Below are 17,575 nucleotides of genomic sequence, written 5' to 3' on the forward strand. Positions count from 1 at the left end.
ATGACTGCCAACATAAATCGACACAGGTCTGGTTGTGCCATACATGCAGAATAGTGTTTGCTTTGGTGTAGTCAGAGGAAAAGGCATGGAGTACAGTGTCAGCTGGGGTGCGTCACCTAACCAAATTTGGTACAGGCATTACTTGCTCAGAGCAAATGCATAAACCCAACAGGCAATAAACAATATTTCCTGGGACAAGGAGATAGAGTCTGGCTTGGCAGGGGAGGGTTAGGTATAGGATGTGGGAGGAGTGTCAAGGAAGAACATTAGATAGCAACGTGTGAGAATAAGTGTATTCTTACATTAACTCAGGCAACACCACTGTCAGCAATGGCAATGCAGGTGAACTGGATTCCTTCAACTCAATGATTAAAATTGTTTTTTTTTTTTTCTAAAATGGGGACTTACTGGGCAACACAGTTATCTGGGGCTTCTGGAAAAGCCTTTCAGTTTATATTTCCGTGTGATGTATAGGTAATGATCATTGCTCATTCTTGCTCACACATAATAAGCTAGGCTACCATGGAACCTTGCAGCTACTTGAATCAGCGTTAACCCCTAGTGCTGGAATACCTGCGTTCCTCAGGGTGGGTCCGGTGAGTTCATACACTGTCACCTGCTTGCCATTCCATACTGCAACCGAATCCTGAAATATCACATGGTTGTATTGTAATTACAGAATTGGAATCATATAGGCAATATGAGACACATTTAATGCAAAACTATAACATCTAGTTTTATTATACATACTTCAAACGGATTCAGTACGAAATCCCGGCGGTCGAAATACCCACACCGGAATCCCGACCACCAAAATACCGACAAGGGGGGGCCGTGGATTGACGCCCCTTGCAGGCTCGCTACGCTCGGCACGCTATTTTATTCTCCCTCTGTGGGTGTCGTGGACACCCATAGAGGGAGAAATTGCCGGCATTGCGGTGGTCGGGATTCCGGCGTCGGGATTTCACCCGCCAGGATTCCGACTGCCGGGATTTTGACTCCATCTGCTTCAAACAATACAATGACACAAATAAAAGTAATTCAGTAACCATATTGTGTATGACAAGTAATACCACATAGATAAACCCGCCACTGCAAGGAAATATCACTCAGGTGCCTCAGCTCAGGTACCAAACATATTATACTGTATAGAGATATACTCCTTCCGCCATACATATACTGTGCAGAGATATACTCCTTCCGCCACACATATACTGTACATAGATATACTCCTTCCGCCATACATATACTGTACAGAGATATACGCCTTCCGCCATACCTATACTGTACAGAGATATACTCCTTCCGCCATACCTATACTGTACACAGATATACTCCTTCCGCCACACATATACTGTACATAGATATACTCCTTCCGCCATACATATACTGTACAGAGATATACGCCTTCCGCCATACCTATACTGTACAGAGATATACTCCTTCCGCAATACATATACTGTACAGAGATATACTCCATCCGCCACACATATACTGTACAGAGATATACTCCTTCCGCCACACATACTGTACAGAGATATACTCCTTCCGCCATACCTATACTGTACAGAGATATACTCCTTCCGCCATACCTATACTATACAGAGATATACTCCTTGCAGAGATATACTCCTTCCGCCATACATATGCTGTACAGAGATATACTCCTTCCGCCATACATATACTGTGCAGAGATATACTCCTTCCGCCATACATATACTGTGCAGAGATATACTCCTTCCGCCATACATATACTGTACAGAGATATACTCCTTCCGCCATACATATACTGTGCAGAGATATACTCCTTCCACCATACATATACTGTACAGAGATATACTCCTTCCGCCATACATATACTGTACAGAGATATACTCCTTCCGCAATACATATACTGTACAGAGTTATACTCCTTCCGCCAAACATATACTGTACAGAGATATACTACTTCCGCCATATTAATATATATATATATATATATATATATATATATATATATATATATATATACACACACACTGTACAGAGATATACTCCATCCGCCATACATATACTGTACAGAGATATACTCCTTCCGCCATACATATACAGTACAGAGATATACTCCTTCCGCCATACATATACTGTACAGAGATATACTCCTTCCGCCATACATATACTGTACAGAGATATACTCCATCCGCCATACATATACTGTACAGAGATATACTCCTTCCACCATACATATACAGTATAGAGATATACTCCTTCCGCAATACATATACTGTACAGAGATATACTCTATCCGCCATACATATACTGTACAGAGATATACTCCTTCCGCCATACATATACTGTACAGAGATATACTCCTTCCGCCATACATATACTGTACAGAGATATACTCCTTCCGCAATACATATACTGTACAGAGATATACTCCCATATCCAGCTATACACTGCACATATAACCCCCATCTCCAGCTGTACACTGCACATATAACTCCCATCTCCACCTATACACTGCACATTTAACCCCCATCTGTACACTGCACATATAACTCCCATATCGAGCTGTACACTGCAAATATAACCCTCATCTCCACGTATACACTGCACAGATAATCCCCATCTCCAGCTATAAACTGCCCATATAACCCTCATCTCCACCTATACACTGCACATATAACCCTCATCTCCACCTATACACTGCACATATAACCCCCATCTCCTGCTATATACAGCACATATAACCCCCATCTCCGGCTATACACTGCATATATAACCCCCAACTCCATCTATACACTGCACATATAACTCCCATCTCCAGCTACACACTGCACATATAACTCCCATCTCCAGCTATACACTGCACATATAACTCCCATCTCCTGCTATATACAGCACATATAACCCCCATCTCCGGCTATACACTGCATATATAACCCCCAACTCCAGCTATATACAGCAAATATAACTCCCATCTCCAGCTATACACTGCACATATAACTCCCATCTCCAGCTATACACTGCACATATAACTCCCATCTCCAGCTATACACTGCACATATAACCCCCATCTCCAGCTACACACTGCACATATAACTCCCATCTCCAGCTACACACTGCAAATATAACCCCCATCTACGGCTACACACTGCACATAAAACCCTCATCTCCAGCTATACACTGCATATATAACACCCAACTCCACCTATACACTGCACATTTAGCTTCCATCTCCAGCTATCCGTGGCAGATAGACCAATGTAGACCAAGACAGGTAGAAAGACAGGGAAAGAGGGGGAGCAAATATCAACCAACTCTTAAAATATCAGATACACAGTATGGGAGAGAAGCAAATACCATCATCATTCAAAAACCAAAGTTTCTGCCCATACGTCTAGCTGCCGCTGGTAATCCATAAGAAATGATTCTATAGTAGTAAATTTAATGATTACTCACTTTAGTGACGAAGACCCCTTTAATGTACATATCTGTCTTCAAGCTGTGGGTGACTCCTGTACTGAAGTAAGTCAGGCTGAGCTGGGAAGGTGCCACCTGAATCGCTGCAACTTGTTGGTGGAAATGAGAGGACATGACGTGTTCACTGAGGACCAGGACCGAGCTGAGATTGTTGACAGCTAAGAGATATTTGGATGATCCCCACTGCACCAAGACAACAAAGAGTGTGTCATACATATGAGGACAGGTGGGGAGACTTAGAAGCTGTATATTGTCCAATTGCTTACAGACATTTTTTAATATCATTCTCTAAAGCTGTGTACGCACGGTGCGATTTGGGTTATCGATATTGACTAATCAATAGCAAATTATTGCAAATCGCACCGCGGAATCAGAATCGAAAGAATAGACTGTGCACCACCGTCTATTTCTACTATCCAGCTCCCCAAGTTCCTCCCACCGTCCCTTCCTCGCTGCCAACCGTGGCCGGCACTGCGCCAGCTGCCATATCGGCCCGTGTTAATTACCTTAATTTGTGCTATGCTGCCGTCCAATTCTGTTGGGGTATTAAGTTTCCAGCAGTCTTTGCCATCTGTCCTTAAGGACTTCCGTACATCCGTGACTTTGCGCCACATGGCCACCCGTCCTTTACTAGTTCCTGCTGCCAATGTCCCTGCAATTCACAACACGCTCATCTCAGGTACATAGAATGAAATCTGTCTGGCGTTCTTGGATGCCCATCTTTACATATCAACTCCCCACTTTTGTTACTTATTTCCGAATAGCATAGAATTTAGGAAATGTAATCAATATACTGGATATTGTTTTATTGCGGATCGGATTCGCTTATGCTCGACATTGAGTTTACAGTTGAATCAATGTATTTAATTCTTAGACATTCCTGATATCTGTAATAGGTTCCTTCAAGACCTTACGTTTATGAACCTCTCTGATACATGGGGCACTGCGGTTTCTCCAGTGCCTTGGGATGAAGCTATTGACATAATTTTAAAGAAAAGATGTTCCAGTGGGTGCGAGGGTATGAACTTTAGAAAAAAATAAGGAACTGCTGTTCCTACTAGATTGCTTTAATGTTTTTTTCAGGCTGTACAGAACATTTGTACCGTTTCCTAAATTGAATGTCTTATTATCACATCCGCATAAAAATGCAGGTACAATGATGTGTGATGTTCACTTACATAGGGTAGTGTCTGATTCGCACACAACAGATGCTTTTCTCAATGCCAGTGGGGCAGATTTATTAAGCTTGGAGAAGAGATCAACTGGAGATAAAGCGGAGAAAAGGTAAAAGGAGATAAAGCACCAGCCAATGAGCTGTGTTTGAAAAAGACAGTTGGGAGTTGATTGGCTGGTGCTTTATCTCCTTTTACCTTTTCTCCGCTTTATCTCCAGTTGATCTCTTCTCCAAGCTTAATAAATCTGCCCCAGTGTGCAGTGTACCTGTGCATTGTAATCTTATCGCAACAGCAATGAGACCAAAGCGCAGATTTTGTGAAAGTTAGGGACACACCTGGCGCAGCTCAAAGCTGCCCAGAGTGTATGGCCCAGCGATGAGTGGTGAGCGCTGCTGTGCGCTCCCGAATCATCGCCAGGGAAAGCGGTTCATCTGCTGGTAATACCAGCAGATGAGCGACTTTGAGGACAGCTTGGCATAGCGCTGCGCTATGCCAAGCCGTCCTCCCCCCTGTTGTCGGTGCCAGGCAGGGGGAAAGGGGCTCAGTGTGTATGCACTGAGAGGCTTCCCCCCCCAGCGATAATAGCGATCATCGCTATCCATACACTCTAGTTGTCCAGTGTGTAGGGACCTTTAGTCACAAAGTCAGTGTGGCGAGCTAAACAGGGCTACTTGGCACAATCTGAGAATGGGGAATGGTCATTGGGTGGACCCAATTTAGGTCGAGATGCATTGGGTTGACCAATAAAGGTTAAGAGGCCTTAGGTTGTCAACTAAAATAGGTTGACATTGGTAAGGTCGACAGGGTCCGAAGGCTGACACAAAAATTTAGGTTTGACAATGGGATGGTCGACAGTCAAAAGGTCAACATGAGTTTTTCCCAGTGTATTTGTCCTGAATGCTGACACAGTGGACATGTGCACCGCACTCGCCATGCTTTGGGCACGGTGCGTCGCTGCGCTCAGCACACTGTTTTATCCTCCCTCCATGCCGTATTGGATGGTAGGGCATGAAATACCGTCTGTCGGCACATGTCGGCTCAAAAAAATGTGAAAAACTGTCGACCTTTGACTGTAGAGCTTCCCATTGTCGACCTATTGTTTACCCCCTGAGGATAAGTGTATGTTGTCAAATCTGTACATGATCAATAGGAGTAACAAACAAATATAAAGTTCCTACTGCCCTTACAGTACAGTCTTCAAAAAAAACCAATGGTCAAGGACTGATTATTAGGAAAGACAACTAGAATGACAGGCTTCCCAGCAGCAGTGGAATGGGCCACACTGTTATACAGAGAGATACGTGCAGAACCGTATATACAGTCATACAGTAACTGCCATGTACAGCTCAACAGAGCCTACTTACCTTTAAAAGCACAGTAAGAAATGCAGTTGATAATTTCTTCTGCTTCAAATCCCAATTGCTGATCCAGAAACAGCACATAATTGTCATCCCGCTCCAGATCCCAGAATCTGTGAATGCATTTATGTATGAGGTCAGTGCGACTTTTATTATGTCCTGGACTTATTACATGCTAATAACGAACACAGCATTAAGTAAAAAATGTTTATTGACATACAATAATATCATGGTAATGGTTAGGGTTAGGTGCGGGGAGGTGAAGGTTAGGGTTAGGCTGCGGGGAGGGGAAGGTTAGGGTTAGGCTGCGGGGAGATTAAGGTTAAGCTGCAGGGAGGTGAAGGTTAGGGTTAGGCTGCAGGGAGGTGAGGGTTAAGGTTAGGCTGCAGGGAGAGGAAGGTTAGGGTTAGGCTGCAGGGAGAGGAAGGTTAGGGTTAGGCTGCAGAGAGGTGAAGGTTAGGGTTAGGCTGCAGAGAGGTGAAGGTTAGGGTTAGGCTGCAGAGAGGTGAAGGTTAGGGTTAGGCTGCAGAGAGGTGAATGATAGGGTTAGGCTGCAGAGAGGTGAAGGTTAGGGTTAGGCTGCGGGGAGATTAAGGTTAGGCTGCAGGGAGGGGAAGGTTAGAGTTAGACTGCGGGGAGGTGAAGGTTAGGGTTAGGCTGCGGGGAGGTGAAGGTTAAGGTTAGCTACAGGGAGGGGAATGTTACAGTTAGGCTACAGGGAGGGGAATGTTAGGGTTAGGCTACAGGGAGGGGAATGTTAGGGTTAGGCTACAGGGAGGGGAATGTTAGGGTTAGGCTACAGGGAGGGGAATGTTAGGGTTAGGCTACAGGGAGGGGAAGGTTAGTGTTAGGTTACAGGGGGGGGGAGTTAAGGTTAGCTGCAGGGAAGTGAAGGTTAGAGTTAGGCTGCAGGGAGGGGAAGGTTAAGGTTAAGCTGCAGGGAGGTGAAGGTTAGGGTTAGGCTGCAGGGAGAGGAAGGTTAGGGTTAGGCTGCAGGGAGAGGAAGGTTAGGGTTAGGCTGCAGGGAGAAGAAGGTTAGGGTTAGGCTGCAGAGAGGTGAAGGTTAGGGTTAGGCTGCAAGGAGGTGAAGGTTAGGGTTAGGCTGCATGGAGATTAAGGTTAGGCTGCAGGGACTGGAAGGTTAGGGTTAGGCTGCAAGGTGGTGAAGGTTAAGGTTAGCTACAGGGAGGGGAATGTTACGGTTAGGCTACAGGGAGGGGAAGGTTAGGGTTAGGTTACAGGGAGAGGAAAGTGAAGGTTAGCTGCAGGGAAGTGAAGGTTAGAGTTAGGATGCAGGGAGGTGAAGGTTAAGGTTAGCTGCAAGGAGGTGAAGGTTAGGGTTGGGCTGAAATTTACATTAGAAACAAAAAAAGACCATATACAGTATACTGTAAAAAATTACACACTACACTAGGATTACGACCATTAAACATTGTCATACTCTGCTATGTCCGTTACATATTCTGTTGTAATGACAATTACACACTGTAATGCCTCTTACACATTATACCACACACCATAATGCCCAATACACATGATGGCAAACACCAAAAGTTTTCAGCGACAGGTCAGTGCGGTGCGGGGCAACGTAACTGCGCACAGTGCCACACACAAAAAGGGCAGGGTCCATTTTGAGGTTTTAAAAACGGCCAGGGTGCGGCACCCTGCAAAAGAAGCTTAGAGGGAACACGGATATGCCAGATGACAAAATGGTCATACATTATAAAGGACATTTCAAAGAGTGATATTATAAAACATTGTTATAAGTCAGTGGCAGACAAGGCTTTCTGGAAGGATGGTGGGGCATTCTATATCTCAATGCACATTCAGCTGGAGTAAGTACATTTTGGTGGGTAGCCGGTCTTCAAATGAGCTAAGGCACTGACCACTGATAATTTGTTTTCTCCTACATTCACTGGGGGGCATTGGAAATCTGGTGGCCATAAGAGCTTAGAACTTTAAGAAAATCCTGTTTCCTTAATTTCCATATTCCCTAGCCTAGGAAGTCAATGGGCCAAATGTAATAGGATATAAGAATCAGAAAGTGAGAGATTTTGGGAGAGCTTCCCCATTTTTTTTAAAAAAGCGTCAATCAATTACATGGCAAAACTAACATGGTTTTTCGGTACTTGTGCAGTTTCACGGCGCCAGCATGGCGCCGTGCGTCTGAGTCCCCTTGCGGGGCTCGCTTCGCTCGCCCACGCGGCGGGCTCGGTGGCTCGCCACGCTATTTAAAATCAACTCCATGCCAACATGGATAGTGGAGGTATGAACTATCCATGTTGGCATGGAGTTAAGTTACTTTTTTTAACATAGTTTGTGGCGAGCATAGAACCCGGAAGTAGCACGGCGCCATGCTGGCACCATGAAACTACACAAGTACCGTTTTTTCAATTGCAGAATGTTCGTTGAAGATCTGTACATAGCATTCATTTCAACTGACGTTCGTATTAAAAAATATTGCTTTCTCCTTTTATAAAACTGCAGAATGTTTTGGGAACAGATGTGATATCTGTGGATATTTCACATTCAGTCTCTAATATAACCATATTGATATCATTTTTACAAATCGTATTACATTCTTTATATGCGGCAAATGAATTGGAGTGATATGTTGAAGATTGATTGAGGTACTGGTGATGCTGCCAGCTAACTCCCTTCATCACGGCATAGCCAGTCTTTTAAGGGGTAGGGACTTCCTTGAAAGACAAGCTCTTCAAATAAAGTCTCCTGTACAAATATATGACAAGACACATAAAAGTTAAAAGCAGATCTCCCAGGATGTATTATAGAAAATAATTACCTTATGGCACTTTCTCCTGTTGCTGTGATCAGTAAAGAGTTTTCAACACAGAGAATGTCAGCAGTCTTACCAACCCTCCCAGTCAGCTTCACCTGTTAAGTAAAATCATCTGTTAATCAATTAGATCAATCACAGCGGTGGCGTTGTTTAGTGTGTATGGGGCTTTAAAGTCCATACACACTGGGCGACTATGTCCAGTGTGTATGGACAGCAATGATCGCATTCATCGCTGGGGGGCAAAGCCGCTTAGTGCATACACACCGAGCGGTTTTTCCTCGGCCCGCAGCCGACGGGGCATAGCGGACCAGCAGATGAACGGCTTTCCTGGCGATGTTGCAGGGCCATACACACTGGGCGGCTTTGAACTGAAAGCCACTCAAACCTGCTGTTTTGAGCGACTTTCAGCTCAAAGTCGCCCATTGTGTATGGGCCTTTAGTGTCATTCAACATTTGTGTTATTTAAGGCCCATACACACTAGAAGATTTTCATTTCAAAAGACTTTGCCAAAGTCTGTGAAAGCTATATCTTTCACCAAAGTAGTGCATACACACTGAGCTACTTTCCCAAAGAGCAAGAAATTTTCAGGAGGTGAAAGACTTTGCTGAAAATCTTTCATTATGGCTATTTACATAATGGAGGGGGGTTTGAATCCCATGGGTGGGAGCAGGGACCATTTTATTCAGTGCATTCCTGTTCTTGGGGCCGGATTCAGAACTGATCACTGGGCTGCGTATACTCGCAGCCCAGCAATCAGGTAAACGCCCTCCCCACACTGCCCCGACTGGGAAAAATCCTGCCCATGTGCACGGCTACGATTTAATTTGCATCTGTGCAGGTAGGGAGAAATGTATTCACCTGCGCCAGCCATAAAAAAATATACATTGGGGGCAGTGGCGGAGGTGACACATACATTACTTACGTTACTGCTTGTATTGATGGGCAGCAGTGCTTAAAGTGGTCCTTAATAGGTGGTGGAACTCACTCCCCCCTCCCTCCCCCATATGTGACAGCCAGGGTGGGTATTTGGGTGTTCAGCTCCCCCCTGCAAGCTTTACATTTATGGCCTATACCACACACCTATGAAAGAATAATGTGAGCCACATAATAGCTCCCTTATTAAAATTATGCCCCACAGTGCAAAACAATCCAACACCTAATAAAAATTGAACAGGGGCTGCCTGCAGGGAGTCAGGGGCTCCATGCAGGGAGTCAGGGGTTCCATGCACAGTGTGCGGCGCGGCTATTTCAAATGATGCACCGGCTCGCAAGCTCCTGATTGGCTGCCAGGGGGCAAGCTCCAACTGGCTCTCGAGTCGTGATCCCGTGCATCATTTTCAATAGCTGTGCTGCAGAGGGACGAACCTGCTCTGAGACATCCGGGTTTCGCACCGCTCTGCATCCTTTAGCAATGCAGGCAGGGACAGACAGCGGGGCAAGGGGAGCGGAACGGAGGTGGAACTCTTCCTCCTGCAAAATGGAACTGACCGAAGGCAGTTCCATCCCGTTCAGGCTCACTTTAACCCCTGGTGGCCCATAGTGCCAGTAATATATACATTGCTCCCCCAGCAATGTATATATTACTGGCTAATAAATATTCATTGGTGGCCAGTGGTGCCAGTAATATATACACTGCTGGCTTGTGCCAGTAATATATACATGTATACATTCACAAGCTAATAGATATTCATTGGTGGCCAGTGGTACCAGTAATATTTACATTGCTGGCCTGTGCCAGCAATGTCTATATTACTGGCTTAAACAATAAAACATTGGTTGCTAGAGTGCTCCGTATGGAGCCGGGCAGGGAGGCAGGGTGAGACGGGCTGGAGGGGCAGGGCGGGGCAAGTCGGGCTGGAGGGGCGCGGGGCGAGCCGGGCTTCCTGTGAGTCTGGATGTATCAGGCAGAAGGCGGACGACTGGAACTGGTGAGTATGCACTGCAGGCGCCAAACGAGGGAGCAGGGGGAGGGAGTGGGGTGGTCAACCGGGCTGAAAGTCTCTCATCTTTCAGCCCATGGGCCGTGACGACCGTACACACCTAGCGATGATGGCTAAAAAAACAGCCATCATCGCTAGATGTGCTGGTAAAACCAGCCGACTGCCCACCTCGCTAGCGATGATGCAGGAGCGCACATCATCGCTGGTCGGGCATCGGTGGCCCATACACACTTGCTGACTTTAAGCTGAAACTTGCTCAAAACAGCTGTTTTGTGCGAATTTCAGCCTAAAGTCGGCAAGTGTGTATGGCCCTTTACACCACATCAATAAATAATCATTAATATGGCAACACATTGGGGGAAATGTAATAGGATGAGAGATGAGAGATTCAGAAAGTGAGAGATTTGGTAAGAAATCTGGGGTCAAATCTGGGGTTATTAGAATTCAGATTTTTCCTGATTGTTTGATTTATTGCTGGTCAACGATGGTCGCATAATGGTGGATCCAATTGGCAGTGCCACTGGATTTAGAGAATCAGGGGGTCCGATATATGGAGGCCTTTACTTTTTCAATAAATCTGATATGGAAATGAATGCCCTTTACCAGAGTGTTAGCTTATTGCACAATTGGCAGTGCTCATATCTTTATTTGTTTAATATAGAGATAATGGGTGAAATGTAATAGAATGAGATATTCAGAAAGTGAGAAATTTGGTAAGAAATCTCCAGGTTTTTCTAAAGCGGCAATCATTTACACTGCAAAACTAATTTGATTTTGCAGTGTAAATGATTGCCGCTTTAAAAAACCCAAATTGCATTGGTTGCCTGTATCTTACCGTATTCAATATAAAAACACTTCTACTCGCATATAAAGCTATTAACCATACTGCACCAGCATATATCTCCTTACTTATCACAAAATATCTCCCATCTCGACCACTCCGCTCTGCACAAGATCTGCGTCTCTCTTCTGCACGGACCACTAGCTGCCATTCACTATTACAGGACTTTCATCGGGCTGCTCCCATCCTATGGAATGCCCTTCCACGCACAATAAGACTCTCCGCTAGCCTTCAAACTTTCAAGCGTTCCCTGAAAACTCACCTCTTCAGGCAAGCCTATCATATTTAAGTACCACACGCATAACCCTATGAGGCACTCTTGTATATAGCTTCCCTTCTTCAAAGGGGGCTATTCAATCTGTGCCGCTATTTCCCGACAGGGGAAATATCAGCACTCGCCTATTCAATGCTGCCATTAACGACTGAATTGATGGGTGTCAGATCCAACTTTTTTCTAAAGTCGGATCTGTTTTGTCACTATCTACTCACTGTTGATCTTTTAACTCACACCTCTTGTGTATTACTGCTTCAGCCCACAAACGGTCTGCCATCTCTATGTGTAGGCAACGGGTGTCTCTTAGGTCCGTTCTTACCTTGGAAATCTCCTCAGCATCTCCATCCACACTTATAAAGAACTGTGACATCTGTAAAGTCTCTGTGATCACCACCAGAACCGATTTCTTCTCCAAGAAGAGCAGTTTGCGTGTCGGGCTGTCCATGCTAATTATCTGGCTGTTCTTCCCATGCTCGTTTACCCAGTGTACAGAGCCTAAAACCAATTACAAATAACCATTTACTGCAAACACAGGGAAAAGCAAAAACCTGGGGTCCTTTATTGAGTAATGTATGTTTGCAAAAAAAAAAAAAAAAAATACAACATAAAGGCCCCCATACACTTGTCCAACTTGTGGATCAGACAAGTCAAACCCAATTTCCCTTGAACTTCCCCGGTAGCTCCCCGGTTGTCCTCACATCCGATTTGGGATTTCATGTGCCAATTTTGTATTTTACGTTGCTAAACAGCACCCGTGATGGCCATCTGACAGCTGCAAATACCATTTATCACATGCAATCCCAGTCAGTTCCGATAGATCCAAAGTGCAGCACTTGAGATCTAGGGGCTCCTATTGGATGCCACGTGACAGAGCATCGGATTGGAGCCAATGAAAAACATATGCAATTTGTCCTATTCACCCAATTATTTTGCCCAATGTTGGAATCAGGTGAAATCAGGTAAAATCTAGCAAAACAGCAGTAGTGTATGGCCAGCTTAAGTGATGTTTAGTGAAAGCCTAGATATTCAGTGTCGGGCATAGGGGGATCAAGTTAGGCTACTTTGCAGTTTCCCGTCAGTTCGACAGGCAAACTCTCTCACGCCAGTCTGGTCTTCCGCATATTCAGTATGAATTCTGTGCGGAATGCCTCCTGGCGTTAAAACACCAATGAGGCGGAAAGGGGGCATGTACAATTTGTCTCCCTGCCTAGACAGTCATCCTCCACCACCATTAGCTTCTGCAGGAGAGGTGCTGTTGTGCTCTGGTGCTGTAACGCTATTAGGGGAGTTTAACTTTTGTCTTGTGTGTATGTAATGTGTACAGTGGTGTCTCTAGGCACTAGTCAGCTGTCCTCCTCATTCCCCAGCTATCCTACATTCCAGGCACCCGGCGGCTTACTGACCCAGTGGCTGTGTCGCCCGAACATCCCTCCCTCCTAGTGGCGTAAAGAAATGGGGGTCTGCGGGGAGCACCAAGCTCTGCTGGCTGATTGACAAGACAAGTCTGCTGCCACTATGTCCCCTGTGCCTCACTGCTCTACTAGCCGCCACTCCTCCTCCACCCTCCCACGTCGCCCCCACTGTGTCCCCCGTACTACTGCACCAGTCGCCGACGCTCCTCCTCCACACACACACACACTGTGAAAGGACCAGCCACCATGGATCGGATCCTATCCGCAGCACTGCTCCACCACACCATCATAGCCCCTGGCGTTGCAGAGTTGTTCTGAGCTGCAATGGCTTTAATCTGTGAAGCTGCAGCCTGCGCTCCTGGAAGGAAGTGGGGACCCAGCCATGGGAGACGGGGAAGGAGGTGGATCCTAATTTTCCTCCTTCATCTGCCCACTTGCTGCCTGGCCCGCCCCAACGCCCGCATGCTCCCTGCTCCACCACCAACCTGCAGCCAGTGGGGACAGAGAGTGGCAGGTGTGATGGGGACAGAGAGGGGCAGGTGTGATGGGGACAGAGGGGGATAGGTGTGATGGGGACAGAGAGGGGCAGGTGTGATGGGGACAGAGGGGTATAGGTGTGATGGGGACAGAGAGGCAGGTGTAAAAAATAATGAAGAAAAAAAATCTAAATATATTCATATGGGCAATAATAAACATATAAAATATATTTAAAAACAAAATGACAATAAAATTACATTGATTCATTTAAAAAACGAAATAAATAAAATAATATTCTACGTTATGTAGACTGTCCAGACAGAAGAGATGGTCTAGTTCACAGTGTCTAAAGCCTAGCTGAAAACTGTAGAAACCATTTAGACAATCGGACACCGAATTGGCTAAATCAGATTAACATTACTGAGTTTAAACAATTTGCAACCAAAAGCCTAAATAGACTAATAGACAGTCGAGGCAAACGAAAGGAGTTGACAGGTGAGATGCTTGACTGTCTACAAAAAATGATCTTGAATAGTCTAAAGGTCCATACACATTAGAAGATTTTCATTTCAGAAGACTTTGCCAAAATCTCTGATAGATATATCGGTCACCAAAATAGTGCGTACACACTGAGCTATTTTCCCCCAAGAGCAAAAGATTTTCAGGAGGTGAAAGACTTTGATGAAAATCTTTTCATATAAAGGAGTATTTACATAATAGGCGCGGTTTAAATTCCAAGGGTGGGAGTAGCGGTCATTGTATTCAGTGCATTTTCTGTTCTTGGGGCCTGATTCAGAACTGATCGCTGGGCTGCATATCAATCAGGTAAACCCCGCCTCGCCAGGGCAAAATCCCACCCATGTGTACGGCTACAATTTTATTTGCTGCCGTGCATGTAGGAGAAATCCATTCACCTGCGTCATGTATATGTTACCGCAACAATAAAATATACATTTTTGGCCAGTGACAACGGTAACGTATACATGGCTTGCTTGAGCCAGCCATGTGTATGCCTCCATAAAAAGTATACATTGGTGGGCAGTGGTTTCAGTAATATATACATTGCTGGCATATGCCAGCAGTGTATATATTACTGGCTATTAATCATTGGTGGGCAGTGGGTGGTGCCAGTAATGTATACATTGCTGGCCTGTGCCAGCAATGTATATATATTGCTGGCTTATACTTTAGAAAAAACATTGGTGGGCAGTGGTGCCAGTTATATATACATTGCTGGCCTATGCCAGCAATGTATATATATTACTGGCTAAAAATCATTGGTGGGTAGTGTAGGAGACCTTGCTGCTGGTCTCCGTGCAGGGGGAGTGGAGCGGGGCGTTGTGGGACACAGTTAAGTGCTGTGTGACTGGGCAGGGGAGCGGGCGGCACGGCGCAGCGCAGTCTGTCAGGGTGAAACCGTGAGTATGCTCCAATGTGGAGCAGGCTCTGGGAGCGGGGGGAGGAAGCGGGGCGATCTGCCGGGCTGAAAGTCTGTCATCTTTCAGCCCGGCGGCCGTACACAATTACCGATGATGGCTGAAAAACCAGCCATCATCGGTAGACGTGCTGTTAAAACCAGCAGGCGGCCGAGTTTGCTAGCGATGATGCGGGAGCGCGCATCATCGCTAGCAGTTCATCACTGAGGCATACACACTGGTCGATTTTCATCGCAAAATCTCTCAAAACACCCGTTTTGAGCGATTTTGCACTGAAAATCGGCAAGTGTGTATGGGCCTTAATTCAGGGTTACTCAAACTATTTTGCGCTGGGACCCCATCAGACAATAAAAATGATTACAGGACCCCAGCAAGTTACTGCAGAAGGTCATCACATCACAGGTGTAGTCAGCAGACAGCACATACATGGCAGCATTGTGGAGGTATTAAATGATGGGAGGAGTCTACAGACAATTCAACAGATTTCCCAGACTCCTTGAATCACTGACAGATTAGAAAAGTCATCAGCCTGATGGTCAGCAACATGGAGTCGCGATCCCATGCTAAGAAGGTCGGGACCCACAGTTTGAGAACCTCTGGTCTAATTCAACTAGACTTATTCAGGCGGCAAATATGCTGTTTCCAAAAGAACAGACCTAACAACAAACACTGAATACATGCCATAAAACAATTCAGACAACAAGAACATTAATTAACACTCTATCTTATGCCCCTTTCCCACTGCAGCCTTAAAACGGTATTTTGCCGATTTTTGAGGGCAAAATACCGTTTAAGGCTGCAGTGGGAAAGCGCCAGAGTTGAAATACCGTTTAAAGTTAAACGGTATTTCAACCCGTTTTCAGAGCAGGGTTTTAGCCGGTAATCTACCGTTTAAGAGGCAATGGGAATGCCTCTTAAACGGTTTTACCAGCAGATGCAGCGAGGATGGCTCATATTTGAGCCATCATCGCTGAATCTGTATACAGCAGCCGGGCTGAAAGATGCGCGGCTTTCAATCCAGCTGTCTGCTCCCTCCCTTGCCACCCCCCTCCCCGCCTGCAGCGTCATATACTCACCGCTGCTCACCGGCGCCGTCCCGCTGTCGCTCACCGGCGCCGTCCCGCTGTCAATCACCGCCCGGCAGTCCTGCTCCCCCGCCCGGCCACACAAGCTGGGCGCTCCGCCCCTCCCGGCCTGCTCGCCACGCCCCCGCCTGCTGAACACGGAGACCTGCTCGCCCCGCCCCCCCCGCTGAACACGGAGCCAGTAACGGAGTATCAGCCAGTAATATATACATTGCTGGCACAGGCCAGCAATGTATATATTATTGGTACCACTGCACACCAATGATTATTTATCAGCCAGTAATATATACATTGCTGGCACAGGCCAGCAATGTATATATTATTGGTACCACTGCACACCAATGATTAATTATCAGCCAGTAATATATACATTGCTGGCACAGGCCAGCAATGTATATATTACTAGCACCACTGCACACCAATGCTGTAAAAACGTTTTGAAGAGCTAAAACGTTTTACCTGCAATGGGAATGGGACTTAAATGGCATTTCAAACTGTAATCTGCTGCAGTGGGAATGCTAAATACCCTTTAAGATTACCTGTAACTTAAAACGGGTCTGCAGTGGGAAAGCAGCATCAAAGAACAAGAGTATCCACATAATTCCCCAGGCCTTTGAGGAAATTGTATTTAAAAATAGAGAATTACTAGTTACCGGCTCTAAGAAAGATGAAGACGTAAGAGATAAATTAGGAGAGCCATAATCCTTGGAAAATCTCTAAATAGAATTAAGATCCAAATACAAAATAATTTCCCCATAATATTGTCTACTTGTCTGGCATTACGTACATTATCAAGTTCAACTACAAGAAGAATGGTCTTTCTTAAGCAGGACTGTTCTAAACAACTATTTTATTTCCGAATAAGATATGCCTACTGGATAAGGGGAGAATATGTGCAAACGGGTCCTTACAGTCTGACTGTTAGTGATGTCGGTTGGGGGCGTGGTGACGGCCTAAGTTTGTAAAAACAGGGGGTGTGTCTCCGCCATTTAGAGTAATGGAAGAGTCCAAGATCTTCATCGTTGGGTTTCCTGGCCTTTTACAAGGTACTGCAGTAGCCACCTCGTGCAATGCCATGGTGCCACAATGATCCCGATACCTGTGTCCTAGGATGAAGCGAGATCACTACTGCAGCAGGAGATGCCTCCTTGTAATACATGCCTCCTGCTGCAGGTACATATAGGGTTATTACTGCTGCTTCCGTCCACACCTGAATTTGCCCCACAGTTCAATGAAGATGTGCGGCAGCAAAACTCAGTAAGCCGATGTTCCTGGGCTGACCCCTGAGATCTGATCAAACCTCCTATAGCG

At 45.6% G+C, this 17,575-nt stretch overlaps 1 protein-coding gene across 6 annotated transcripts in view; it reads right to left on the minus strand.

Moving 5' to 3' along the window:
- The window catches only part of IFT140 (intraflagellar transport 140), a 138,457-nt gene that overhangs the window by 57,182 nt on the left and 63,700 nt on the right, over window positions 1-17,575 (minus strand). For all 6 annotated transcript variants that reach the window (XM_083153001.1, XM_083153002.1, XM_083152999.1 and 3 more), the window contains exons 6-11: window positions 12,174-12,349; window positions 8,802-8,893; window positions 6,005-6,111; window positions 3,972-4,117; window positions 3,445-3,648; window positions 574-646 (exon numbers count right to left, since the gene is read on the minus strand). In XM_083153001.1, coding sequence (XP_083009127.1) covers window positions 574-646; window positions 3,445-3,648; window positions 3,972-4,117; window positions 6,005-6,111; window positions 8,802-8,893; window positions 12,174-12,349 — 798 coding nt within the window. The remainder of the gene's footprint in view (window positions 1-573; window positions 647-3,444; window positions 3,649-3,971; window positions 4,118-6,004; window positions 6,112-8,801; window positions 8,894-12,173; window positions 12,350-17,575) is intronic.

This window comes from Crinia signifera, chromosome 7, assembly GCF_055691185.1.
Source record: "Crinia signifera chromosome 7, ASM5569118v1, whole genome shotgun sequence".
Classification (NCBI taxonomy): domain Eukaryota; kingdom Metazoa; phylum Chordata; class Amphibia; order Anura; family Myobatrachidae; genus Crinia; species Crinia signifera.